Source organism: Sebastes umbrosus, chromosome 18 (genome assembly GCF_015220745.1).
Source record: "Sebastes umbrosus isolate fSebUmb1 chromosome 18, fSebUmb1.pri, whole genome shotgun sequence".
Classification (NCBI taxonomy): domain Eukaryota; kingdom Metazoa; phylum Chordata; class Actinopteri; order Perciformes; family Sebastidae; genus Sebastes; species Sebastes umbrosus.
In genome coordinates this window covers 1,706,799-1,720,395 of record NC_051286.1, presented here as the reverse complement: position 1 = coordinate 1,720,395, position 13,597 = coordinate 1,706,799, and the positions used below count along the sequence as shown (strand labels likewise).

At 41.6% G+C, this 13,597-nt stretch overlaps 1 protein-coding gene across 5 annotated transcripts in view; it reads left to right on the top strand.

Annotated features, from left to right (window-relative positions):
• The window catches only part of LOC119476733 (filamin-A-interacting protein 1), a 41,546-nt gene that overhangs the window by 5,869 nt on the left and 22,080 nt on the right, over positions 1-13,597 (top strand). For 3 of the 5 annotated variants that reach the window (XM_037750212.1, XM_037750213.1, XM_037750208.1), the window contains exon 2: positions 12,202-12,448. In XM_037750212.1, coding sequence (XP_037606140.1) covers positions 12,209-12,448 — 240 coding nt within the window. In that variant the 5' untranslated portion in view covers positions 12,202-12,208. Of the gene's footprint in view, positions 1-2,028; positions 2,168-12,198; positions 12,449-13,597 lie in introns of those variants that run through there. The other 2 variants (XM_037750211.1, XM_037750209.1) reach the window with 2 other exon arrangements.

Sequence of the window (13,597 nt, the reverse complement as noted above, 5' to 3'; positions counted from 1 at the left end):
GTCTCTACTTCATCACCTCCTCCTCCTCCATCAAACTCCTGCTTCAGTTGGTAACAGTGTCGCTGTGTCTCCCGGTGGCAGCCCAAGGCCGGCTGATAAGACGGGAGCCATGAGATCATTGTGCTAATGCAGCTCAGTAATCTCTGTGGGAGGTTTACAGGGGGACGTTCAGCGGCGTCTGCCCTCCTGTTTGGTTTCATAACAGCGACTGCTGTTCCCATGACAGCATAACTGGGAGCAGAGAGGAGGCCTGGGTTTGTTTGGGTAGAGGGCAAACGGCTGATAACATCATGATGGATGACGCTGGCAGAGATGTGGCGTTGGAGGTCCTCTCAGCTCAGATCTGGACCCCCAATGAGACCCTAAATATAATTGTTATTTTCTGTCAAATTAAAGCCTGAACATGCCGCACTCTCGTCCAAGTTTTCCTTCCAAATTGAAACAAAACTCTCCAGAACGGCAGCGGTTTTACTGCATTTGCTCCCCCAAATGTGCACATAATGTCTGCTGTATTATGATTACTTCAGCTGTTGGTTCGATGTCTGCTTCAAGCGTCAAATTGATGCCTGTCAGCATGAAATGTTCACACATTTACACACAACATGCCACCAGTTCTAATGCTTCAGATGGGCCAAACTGCACCTACAATGATGTGAAAGTGAAAGTGAAATTGAAACGAAACAACTTTAGGTTTAGGCAATAGAGCTACTTGGTTAGGTTTAGGAAAAGATCAGGTTAAAAGACGTCAACATGGACTTTTGGTTTCACACGAGACACGAACAGCGGCATCCCAAAACGGGTTCCTTACTACGTCACTTAACTTCCTCCTTTGTCCCGTCATAATTACTACGGCCACTAGAGGTCGGCGTCGTCTTATTGTATTCGTTATGGTGATCAACCATGTGAATAGATGATAACGACCTTCTGAACCTACTAGTAGGTGTAGCAGGCCCCCTTCTAACGCATATCTATGAGGCTGACAACCGCTGATGAAGCACAATCGGCTGATAACATCTGTGTTAACAAAGGGAACTGTATATACAAATTGATTGATTATATTCACCAGAAGTATAATATATTACATGACCCTTATAAATTAAAAAGTAAATACCACTGATTTGTGAGGGAAATGTCTTTATTCTTTGATTTTTGGGCTGCTGGATAATAAATAATTCTTGACAATGACTGATATATTTGACTTCAGGACATCTCTGACTACATACATGCTGAAAATCAGTAAACATTTGTACTGGATTCATTTAGATATTTTACAAAGTAAAAGTCCCTAGAAGTGTATGATTCAACTTTTCCCCATGGTCTAGTGTTAAAAAAAGTTAGCAATAAATGGTTATATCGAAGCACAATACATATCCGATCGGCACCCAAGTATCGAATCTGGAGATACGTCTATCGTCCCAGCCCTAATGTTTGCCTACTAATATGCTAACTAATGTGAAACTTGTGTATGATTCTGCTTTAATTAGCACTAATCAGAAAGTGGGGAAATTCATTTCTAACATGTGAGTCATGACGTTGTATTTCAGGACACACTCCCGGTGTTAGTGAGCTTAAATTGAGCAGATTCCTGTCAGGTCACTACTCATTTTTTTGTTCTACATTGTTTATACTCATTTAATAACGGGAACAGTGATTTGAGAGATTTCATGCATCGATTATCAAATGATCTCTGTCTTTATTGGATGGTCTGTGATGATCTGTGATGGTGAGTCTTCTCTGAGGTCACTTATTATGGGATGTTTCAGCCCAGGCTTATAACTCTCTCGTGAGTCATTTCTCAAGTCGCCGGTGGGCTGACTACAAACTTCTTGAGACTCATCAGTTTTCAGCTAACTGGCTTGTAAAAACGTAAAAACTGACGTATAAAAAGAGCAGCGGTCATAAGCCTCTGTTTCTCTCATGATATCCTGCCCGCTCTCCCTCCTCCTCTCTTTAGTTTATGAGGGAAGTGACTTCATGCTCATTGCATCTGAACGGCATGTGAGACTTGGCTGCTGCTCGGCTGCATGTCGGGAGTGATGTCAGCTTTCTGGACCGGTCACCGCTGATTAGAGCTCTTGCAAAACCGCCGGGAGGATAAAAACCTGCCTTGTCTCAGCCCACGATGACTGGGAATGTATTGTAATGTGGACGGTTAACGTCGCCTGGGGTGAGAGTTTTATGTTGGGTGAAACAGAAAAGAGTGTTTCAGCTGTCTCAGATAATTTAAGATGTCATGATGGGACATTTAGCCGAGGAAATGACAAATAAAGACAGACAGTTTCCTGTAGAGAAACAAAGAAAGCAGAACTCAACTCGATTAAACAGCATTAATGTGTTTGCTGCCAAATGTCTGCATGCTAATGGACATCTTTATCTTGAATACAAAACTGCAGTGCAAGTGGCAGTGTCTGCCAAATACCATACATGTGAATGTAAAGTAAAGTATAGAGGGGAGAGGATTAAAATACCGGCCCTACACGTCAAACTATGGCGCTCTACGGGGCTGTAGTTATGGCGGGAGTAATGGAAGACGTCAGGTGACTTAGTATAAAGAATGACAAAGTCTGCGTAGGGAGGAAATTAGGGTGAATAGTCAAAAAAAAAAATAATACAGGACTTTCACCCAGGAGACTATGGAGGGTGGAACCTGCCAAAATAAAAAAATAAATTAATAAATAAATAATAATAAATACAACAGAAGTTTGGGGAAATAAATAAAGGGTGAAATGCAAAGGGGAAATCATGTATAAATAAATAGATAAATGCATAAATACATACATTTAAAAATAAATAAAAAAGAAGTGCAAAAATAAATCAAAATAAATGCAAAGATAAACGATTAAATAATAAATAAATACAAAGATAAATAAATTTAAAAATTAATAAAAATAAATACATAAATAAAATAAAGAAATCTTTCAAATAAATGTAGCCATTAATTGATTCATAAAATTTCAAATAATCAATAAACAAATAAATAAATAAATATAAATGTGAAAATAAATTAATAAAAAATAAATGCATAAATAAATAAATACATATTAAAATTAATAAAAAAAATAAATAAAAGGGAAAATTAAACAGAAGAGTAAATAAATAAAGGAATTAATACAAAGATAAATAAATAAAGAAGCAAATTAAAACAGAAATATCAATTTATGTCACATTTTATCTACATTTTAGGGATGTCAAAGTTAACGCAATAACGCGTCTCACCTGGTTTTACATTAAACCAGGCTGCATGTATGATTTCTATTTCTGTGGCAGCCTCTTCACGTCCCTGCTGCTCACTCATCGGTGGAGCTTTAAGACCTCCTTATAAGGTGGCAGGTAATGACGGTCGCTGCAGTCAACGGCAGAGGTTGTCTGCAGCAGGATTCTGTATATAAACCTGTATCTCATGTAATTTAAATAAGGTAGCTACTGCAGAAACCTTACTGTTGTTTGGACGTTTCAGCTGTCCTGAGTCTTTTCTCCTTCTCTTCATGTGCTGCCGGCGGTCTGTGCCACTTCACCTGCCGTATAGGTAGCCTATTGCTCAGCACATTCTCCGTCACAATCCTTCAAACATGATCGTATCTGCTGAGTGTCTCTAAAGTAAAGAAGCTCCGCTGAGGACAGAGTCCAGATGAGAAACTCAACAGACGAACAAAACTAATCAAACTTGTCAAACAGGTATATTGAAGATGTTCCGTCTTAAATCTCAACATAGAAATAGTTTTTACTGACGTGGTCTCGCCACGTGCCGATAGCACCGTTTATAATGGTTCTATTCTGGATGTAGCTGTGACAGTAATGTGAGCCTGTAGTGACATTCAAGCCTCAACTGTAAGTGTCACTATTTCAAGCACCGTTGCTTGATAGACTGATATTAGTCAAGCACTGTACAGTATATTTCAGCCTGCAATGTCGAGTGCTTTTTCCACACAATCATAAAAGGCACAACGACACGTTCGCTGATGATGCTGGAACGCTCCGCTGGTTTCCTGCAACACTGTTAGTCTTTACATGCAGCCTGGTACGCATTATGCTTTTTGCTGCCATATCATTCACTGTGCAGGTAAATGTGCAGATGTACTTGTGTCACCAGAGGTATCAAAGTGAAGGAAATGCAAAGTGGACACCTAAGTGGTAAAGATTCATTGTGTAGTCTGAGCTCAAACAGCTTGTGACTGGGTTAGAGAGGTTGTCTGGGACTGGATAACCACTTGAATAGTGGGAGAAGTGAGGAGGATTGTTCAGCTTATTTGTCCTTGTTTTTAGCTGTATATCTATTATACACATTCTCACTCCCATATGGTCAAATACCGCCGCTTGATCAGCGCCCCTCGGTATCGGAGACCGACACACGGGACACCCTCTAGCGTTACTTTTGGACGAACCAGGGACAGCGTGTCAATATACGCTCATTACATGCATAGTGTCCTTTCAAAATAAATTTCTGTTTCCACATGGGCGGCTGTGGCTCAGAGGGAAGGGCAGGTTTTCCACCAATCGGAAGGTTGGTGGTTCGATCCCCGGCTGCTCCGGGTCACATGCCGATGAGTCCTTGAGCAAGACACTTAACCCCAAATTGCTCCCGGAGGCATAGCCATCAGTGTGTGAATGAGTATTTAGATTAGATCCTGATGGGCAAAGTTGGCACCTGAGCAGCCTCTGCCATCAGTGTATGAATGTGTGTGTGAACAGGTGAATGCTGACATGTAGTGTAAAGCGCTTTGAGTGGTCAGAAGACTAGAAAAGCGCTATATCAATGCAAGTCCATTCACCATTCACAGGAAGTTGGCTATAGGCAACAGGAAACGGTCGTGGTTGACGTTAACTCCACTGACTAACGTCATGTGATTTATGGGACTAACGGTACTAACACGTCATGTGACTAACAACTGACACGACAAAATAAGTCAGCGGTCTCCTGGTTGAAAGTCTTGTGTTTGTTTGACCCATCCACCAGCCCTTCCGCCCTTAGCGGACTTAGCTCTGTCTGTTGAATAACCTTAACCCGGGTTAGTTTACATTGGACTTAGTTGAAAGCTTGGTGTGTCGCATACAGTCGGTAAAGGGCGCCACCGTGCGTCGGTCTCTGATGCCAACGGGCACTTACCAAGAGGTGGTATTTGACGAGTTGGGAGTGAGAACGCGTTGGTGTTTCCATTGAGAACAAGAAAATACCAGAGTCTAATTCCTTGTATGTGTTCACACTTGGTCATTAAAAATCTCATGCATAGCTGCAGACTCTTGTTGCTTGATGGTCATGTTTTGGGTTTTTTGGTTTACATTTATTGGTGGAAGTTAAACATCTGTGTTTCTGAAGACTGTCTCACAAGGACAGAAAGTGTGATACCAGTTTTAGCCGTTTTCTGTTTTAATCTCGTTAAAATATCAGATATTAGATTTTGTGATCTCATGACTAAACGACCCCGTTATGATGAGATAATAATATTCAATCAGTTGTTCCTGTCAGTTCCAGTTTGTCTGGCTTCACTGTCTCGACCCTCATGAAGAGAACAGCAGCGGGACAAACGTTGTGAAACACAGGCGCAAACAATTACTTTGGTATGTACCGATGACGAGATGATCAAGCTGTGACCTCGAGATAACGGGAGTATAAAGCAGCACGCAGCGCGGAGCGACTGAGGTCACAGTTTCCAGTTCGCTTGGTATTGGTATGACATCATCACAGAGCGTTCTGACCCAACTCATTCTTTTATGATGTCGAGATGATAAAAAGGGAGTGAGCTGATCAAAATGTTCATATGGATCTAATAATGTTTCTGGGGACTTTCGCTCATGTTGCAAATATTCTTTTATAGTTATGAATCCACTCAAACATCAGAGCTGCTGATTTCACTGATTTTTATAAATTTAACCAAGAAACGGAGTTAATGACTCAATTTCTGTGGATGATAATCTGCAGATTCATGTGCCATCATGTAAAATAAAAACCGAAGATCCTCCAGTTGGAAAAATAATCTCACCACAAGGCCCCGTTTAATAGCTCTCTGGAGCTTTCAATCATATCACATGATCTTCCTCAGCAGATACCCAGTTGTTGTGGAATTGTAGATGTTTAAATTTTCCACTTTTCAAAAAAAATAAAAAATTGAGCTTCAAAGTTCATTCTTGACCAGACGGCAACCTCCGGGTCTGAGAAGTGAAGACACTTTTCTACTTGCATTCTATCTAATAGCCAACAGGGACGTCTGATTGTATAGAAGTCTATGAGAAAATGAGCCTACTTCTCTCTTGATTTATTACCTCAGTAAATATTGTTAACATGAGTTTATGGTCTCAATCGCTAGTTTCAAGTCTTCTTCAGTACAGCATGATGTTCATTTAGTAAATGATGGTCCCATTTAGAGTCAGATAGACCATAAAGCAGGGGATGCTTCAGGGCGGGGCTACCTTTTGATTGACAGGTCGCTACCACGGCGTTGTCCGGTCTGGAAGTTCTCCGTGTTTTCACTAATATTTTGGTAACCTAAAAATGTCTTATTCAGCGTTCAGTTGTACTTAGCTCCATCCTCTCCTGTTGATTATGGTTGCAAAAAAAAACAAACAACGATGGGCAAAAACCAAGATGGCGATATGCAAAAACCAAGATGGCGACGGTTAAAAACTAAGATGGCGACGGGCAAAAACCAAGATGGCGATGACCAAAATTCAGGATGGTGACGACCAAAAAACAAGATCGCGGATGGGCAAAAAACCAAGATGGCGATTACCAAAAACCAAGATGGCGATGGGCAAAAACCAAGATGGCGATGGGCAAAAACCAAGATGGCGATTACCAAAAACCAAGATGACGATGACCAAAAACCAAGATGGCGATGGGCAAAAACCAAGATGGCGATGGGCAAAAACCAAGATGGGGATGGGCAAAAACCAAGATGGCGATGGGCAAAAACCAAGATGGCGATGGGCAAAAACCAAGATGACGATGGGCAAAAACCAAGATGGCGACGGCAAAAACCAAGATGGCGATGGGTAAAAACCAAGATGACGACGGCAAAAACCAAGATGGCGACGGCAAAAACCAAGATGGCGATGGGCAAAAACCAAGATGACGATGGGCAAAAACCAAGATGGCGACGGCAAAAACCAAGATGGCGATGGGCAAAAACCAAGATGACGACGGCAAAAACCAAGATGACGATGGGCAAAAACCAAGATGGCGACGGCAAAAACCAAGATGGCGACGGCAAAAACCAAGATGACGATGGGCAAAAACCAAGATGACGATGGGCAAAAACCAAGATGGCGATGGGCAAAAAACAAGATGGCGATGGGCAAAAACCAAGATGACGATGGGCAAAAACCAAGATGGCGATGGGCAAAAAACAAGATGGCGATGGGCAAAAACCAAGATGGCGACGGCAAAAACCAAGATGGCGATGGGCAAAATTAAAATGAGCCCATGAGTTAATTTTCTTCTTCTAATTGCGTACAGTTTTGCAGAAATATCTGCTTTTGTGAGGTTATAGGATTATTTATCTGTGGTTTATCCTGGTGCAGTTTCATTAATGCATCTTTAAGCTGATGGCTTTGGAATGATTTTATTTTAGGAGATGCACAAACAGAAATAAATGCATTGATTATTTTTGCTGGTCTGATTCTCCTGTTGAGGTGAAATAAGGACGTCGAACCAGTGAAGCGTTAAGTCAGAGGCATTCGGGGAATGATGAAATCAGACAGATCTAACAAATCAGGATCCACGTTTGACTGAAGTATTAAACAGTGGATTAATGACAGGAGTATATTTGTTTTGGCTCCGCTGTAAAGTCATTCTTCATCTGCCTCTGAGGACTCTGAGTTTCTGAAGCCTTCCTGCAGCACAGATGAGTGACCGCATTACTTTCCCCATTATGGTGAAGTTACAGCGACAGGCCCGACCTCACCGAGCTGATCGTTCCCTTATATAGGCATTTTATAAATCTACATGCCTAAATTATGTTGCACGTGAAAAGCATGAAGTTTGAAGACCTATAAAGTTGAGCTGGTGAATTTGGATCGCTGCCATCGCTTCCAAAGCAGACCACAGGGAGCTCTGCTCAGTTGCATTAAAGCCATCTTCTATTAGACGTACTATCAACCAAGCTAAGTACAGTTTCAAATCATAAAGCCTGATGCCTTTACATTACTTACTTACTGAGCATATCTCATTTCTTTAATGTGTTTCCTCTTGAAACAGGATGTTTGGATGAGACATAATGCAGGAAAGGATCATTACAATTGTAAACCAAAGAGATATCAGCTAACAAGAGAGAGGCAGTTAGTTTCACTTTAGATATTAGTTTATATTTTGCCGATAGGAGAGTTTGAGAACGGCTAAAAAACAAATAAATACAAGTAAAGGAAAGAAAAATAAGACCTAAAATAGACGGAGCAGTGCAGCGCCAATGAGCTTAATAATAATAATAATAATAATAATAATAAATAATATAAATGATACAAATTTGAAAAAGTTAATAAAAGCTGACAAACTCTGTTTTATTGGCTGGTTAAATTTTTATTAACTATGTTAAAAATGATGTTCTGGTAGGAAATTCCTGGTTCCCAGAGGATGAATCCTAAGGATTTTTGTGATTGCCTAACTTTCCATTAACATCACTAACCCCGGGTCTAAGCCGCAAGCATCACGCTCGCGTCACAACAAAGCTGACACTAATGGTACATGTTCACAGGGGTGTTTTGTTATGGCGAGGGATCGCCTCGCTTCCCAGCATTGGACGTTTGATGGGCTGGATCACTAGACACCTGATTGGACAAACGCTTTCCTTCGTGGGCTGCAGCTCCGAGCTTTCAAACCGGAACCAACATGGCGGCTCTTTCGGAAACTTTCTTCTCTTATATCACAGAAAATAAATCACCGAAATGTGTTTCTGAAAATATTTCAGTTGATGAATCAGTTATTATTTTAGATCGACAACAGTTAGTTTAAAGTTCCTACGGAGTTTCCAGAGGCGGTGAGTCGCGTCGGACGCCTTTGTTTTGCATAAAGTAGCCAAGACCTCAACTTTATGCAAATGAAGAGCGGGCGACGTGACGGCCCGCTCTTCATTTGCATAAAGTTGCACAATGTGTGTTATGCTAATATTAGCATGACTCAGCTGTGACTTCCAGCTTTGCTAACAGAATACATTAGCATGTTTACATACAACACTTTTGGCGTCTTCAGAGCAGCTGCCCAGTTTTACCAGTTTACCTTGGCGGTAATAAGACCAACGCTGGCCCAGTTAGTGGTCCGTTCCAACTACACACTGAAGCGTATCGTCTGTCTGTCCTTCGCCTCTATATTTGTGAGCCGGACCCGGTGCAGCAGTCGCAGCTGTTTGTTTGGTGAAATTTGAAGAGGTATTTTTAGGGTCTCCCCCCTTGTGTTGTGCAGAGTCCAACAAGGGGAGACTCCAGGGCTATCACTTTATGACCCATCAGCAATCTCATACATGCCTGAACCTCCATTTGTTCCTTCACAGCTCTCACACTCCTCCACAACGCCACTCCTTGTAAATAAACAGCCGCTGCCTGTTTATCACGTTAGCTTACAACGCCTTGACAGTTGTTAACCAAACAGAGGTCACGTACAGTCAATCCCGAGACAAAAACACCAGAACCATCCACCGGGTCATGTTTCTGTTCAGCTCATATTGTGATGACATATTAGAGACGTGTCCTCGGGTAAATATAGATCATGCTAGCACGCCTGGCCTCTGCGGTCGGTAATTGTTTTCTCTTTTCTTGACAACATGAGCTGCATCATTACACACGTCTCATGATTAAAGGCAAAGATGACTGCCATAGCTGACTTACATTCATTGTTAGCATTGGTGACAATTAGCTGTTACTTTATGGCTCAACAGTCCATCGAACGTATCTCGACTTCGAGGAGCTAAGTCACCCATCGGCGGCCATATTTGGTGGTAGATATACGTAAGATGTTTACGACTTCTAACAAATCACATCACCGCACAACTGAAGGTGTTTGTATGATTGCAGAGTTGGTTATATATGAAAATACAATGGCAATATAGAACTTTATCCTTTAAATGTGGGTTTAATTACCTTGAACAGAAGATTTTAGCGGACTTGAGGCGTCCATATTTGTTTGCATTGTTAGCTAGTCAGTGTCTGTCAATGGTGGAGGAACCAATAACAGTTATTGTAATGGTCAAGCTGCCATTTAATACCTTTTTTAGTTAAGGATACTTTTCTTGAATTTTTTTTTAACATTGTTTTGTGGCCTACATTGTTGGTATTGCTGGAAAAAAACCAAGTCTGGACAAGGACCAAAGTGGACTGACCAACTGATTCGCTATCCCCAGATCAAGCATGGCTAAAACATGACTAATTAAGCTTGTCACAAAGACCTTTAATCGGGACACATGGCCCTTCTTTGGGGTTCAAACCTGTGACCTTCTCATTACAGGACGAGCTCTCTAACCACTAACATACCTCCTCTACCTCCTCATCCACCGGAGGTCTCGTGTGTCGACCGCGGTCCTACAGCTGTCTGAGGTTTTTATCTGGTCTCAAGCGTAAATCAGAGGGACCAGTTCAGCCTCATCACGTCTCCATAAATATCCCTCCCCGAGGAGGACGAGGGCTATATTTATGGTTTATTTACATTTGTTCCATAGGAGTTTTGTGAGTTTCTGAGGCCGTCTTTCACTGCAGCGGTTGCAGACATTACGACGTAAACACATCTTTTAAAGCCTTAAAATACACGTGAGACTCTAGACTTTATATTAAAAGCTTAGATAGTAAACTACGTTATAACAGAGGTTTGTAAAAGTTTAAGGAACTGGTGGTATTTCCATTTCCAAGACGTCATGTAGGTCTTCGGAGACAAACCCTCAAAGTGGAATCTATCATCAGTGCTTGACATCATCATGGTGTAACACTGATAAAGGTCACTGTGTGAAATGACTCCATGAATCAGAGTTCCTCTCTTGTGAAGGTAAACTGTTTACACGGATCAGTTTGCTCATCTGGGACTCGATACGACACCGCGCTGGCATGTGGAGACGCGCTTCAACTGAGACCTGCAAAACCTTTTGATGTAACACTTGGCAAAACTTCAACACTAACCTGTAAACAAAGCGTCTCTATTTACAGACCTTATACTCTAGAAACATGCAAATGAAAGCTTGTTTCCATCCACTACTGATGTGTGATTACAACCCCATATCCAGGCTCGTCTTGGCTTTAGATTTTGCCCACCAGTTCTCCCAGTGACTGTCCCAGTTCACCGGTGCTGACCATCAGAGTAAAGACAGCCCTGTGGTTTTGACGCGTTGGGGAGATCTTGGCATCTCCCCTGAAACAATTATTAATAACAGGCGGCGGTAACACGGTTGCTACCACTTCACTGCCAGGATTCTCTCTGGTTGAGTCACGGCCTGCTTTCATCCCGACCTGCAGGGGAGACTCGTTTAGGGATGCTAATTTTGAAAAATGTTCTTAACCGATAACCGACCCTCGTTAACCGATTATTAACCGTTAATATTATCATCCTTATTATTATTATTATTATTATTATTATCGCGTTGACTTTGACAGCCCTAATTTTCACAAATAGAATAAAGCACATTTGAAAGCATGTTTCAGACAGCGTCAAGACTTTACCTAAAGTGTCTTAACATGCTTTCACAACAGTAAGGGATCAGTCGCTCAGCAATGAAAGTTAAGTGTCCCTTAACTTTCCACTTAACTGCCGAATCAGAAGCTGACTTCAGCGTGGTTTTGCCACAAAGCTGTGAGCTGTCGTCCCCGTTAAAGGCCTTTTAAAGAATCATGTTGCATGTTTAAAGTATTACTCTGTTTTACATAACTGCCACACATGTTCCAAATCATAGTATTATTTATTTTAGATTTATCTTCCAGGCAGGTCTGGGTACAAGATGAGTTTAGCATGCAATGGAAAGTTAAAGCTTTGATAGGTAAGATAGGTAATCCATCATGGTTTCTTCTCAGAGTCATCACTTTCTAATATGCTTTCGTGGTGCATTCAAGAACAACATTTGAGCCAAAAAGCATTAAATTTATGGGCTGGAAAATCAAGTAAAGAGAGACAATAAAATGAAAATGAACTAAAAGCAGTTGCTGCCTGGAGGGGAGGAAATAATCTAAATCTTATAGTGTGGTCTGCTCTTCTAGGATCACTGTTTCATTTATTGGCCTCTATTTTGTTTCTACTCTCAGGTAGAAAATGCGATCGAGGAACTGCACCATGGAGGGTCCAGATGACGGACACATCCAGCCCACTAAAGGCTTCATCAAGGAGGAAGAGGAGAACACACCGGAGCTCACGAAGAGGAAGATGAAGGTCCAGCGGGAGGAGAAGGACGGGAGGACGGCGAAACCTCAGAGCAGGAAGACGGCGGCGCCGCTGGATCTGTCAAAGACGGACCTGATGCAGCTGCTGGGAATCATGGAAGGAGAAGTTCAGGTATGAATGTTAATATCTGTCAACCTCTCGGTGGTTTTAGACTGAGTCTCCTGTCAGATCTTCTTTAACCACACCGAACCCTCGACCTAAAGTTAACCAAATCTCTACTACTAGAGCTGGAGTTGTCCGTAAATTAGCATTTGTTTAATGAGTTTAATGTCAATGTTTCTCAACATACTGCGATCATAACCATGAATGAAATTACAACATGTAGCCTAATCTGAAAGTTGTTGCTCAAATGATCACCATCTCTACAGCGCTACACATCTTTTTAGCCACTTTTAGCTCCTAGTTTTGGTTTTATGGCACATAAAGAGCGGCGAACGCAGCATAGGGAGGCGGTCGGGGTGGATCGGTGGGAGAAAAGAACACCAGACTTTCACCAGGAGACCGCTGTTCATGTCCCGTGCGAAACCAGAAGTCAGCGTTGATTAATCTGTCATGTAACTTCAGTACTTAAGTAACGCCACTTCCGAAGTTATTTTAACCTAAACCGTGATCTTTTCCTAAACCTAACTAAGTAGCTTTAGTCTTGTAACTGCCGTACTGAAGTTACAGCACTTCCGGAGTTATTTTAAGGGATTATTGACCAGGAGACCGCTGATAATGTCCCGTGCAAAACCAGAAGTCAGCGTTGATTTATTTGTCACGTAACTTCTGTATTTAAGTTACGCCACTTCCGTAGTTATTTTAACCCAAACCACCATCTTTTCCTAAACCTAACTAAGTAGTTTTCTGTGAACTATATGCATGTTACAGGTGGAAATTGACGCGACGTATTGCTGGACATTTGTAGGAGAACGCACGAAAAATGAGACACATCATTTGAACCGTTGTATGAGGATACGTTGACTGGAAATACTCCGTGTGGTTTAGGTGACGGGTGGTGCAACAGTAGAGCGTGCAGGAGGCAAGACTACTGCATATGTTTTTATATATTAACCGTGAATAAAATTACTACATGTAATGTGAAAGTTGTTGCTCAAATGATCACCAACTCTGCAGCTCTATGGATCTTTATAGCCGCTTTTAGCTCCTAGTTTTGGTTTTATGGTTCAGTCTCAGTGTTTCTCACAGTACCTGCTCCATTAGAGATTAGCTGGAGAACATAGTGGAGCATTTAGCAGCTAAAGAGACAGAAAGTGAATA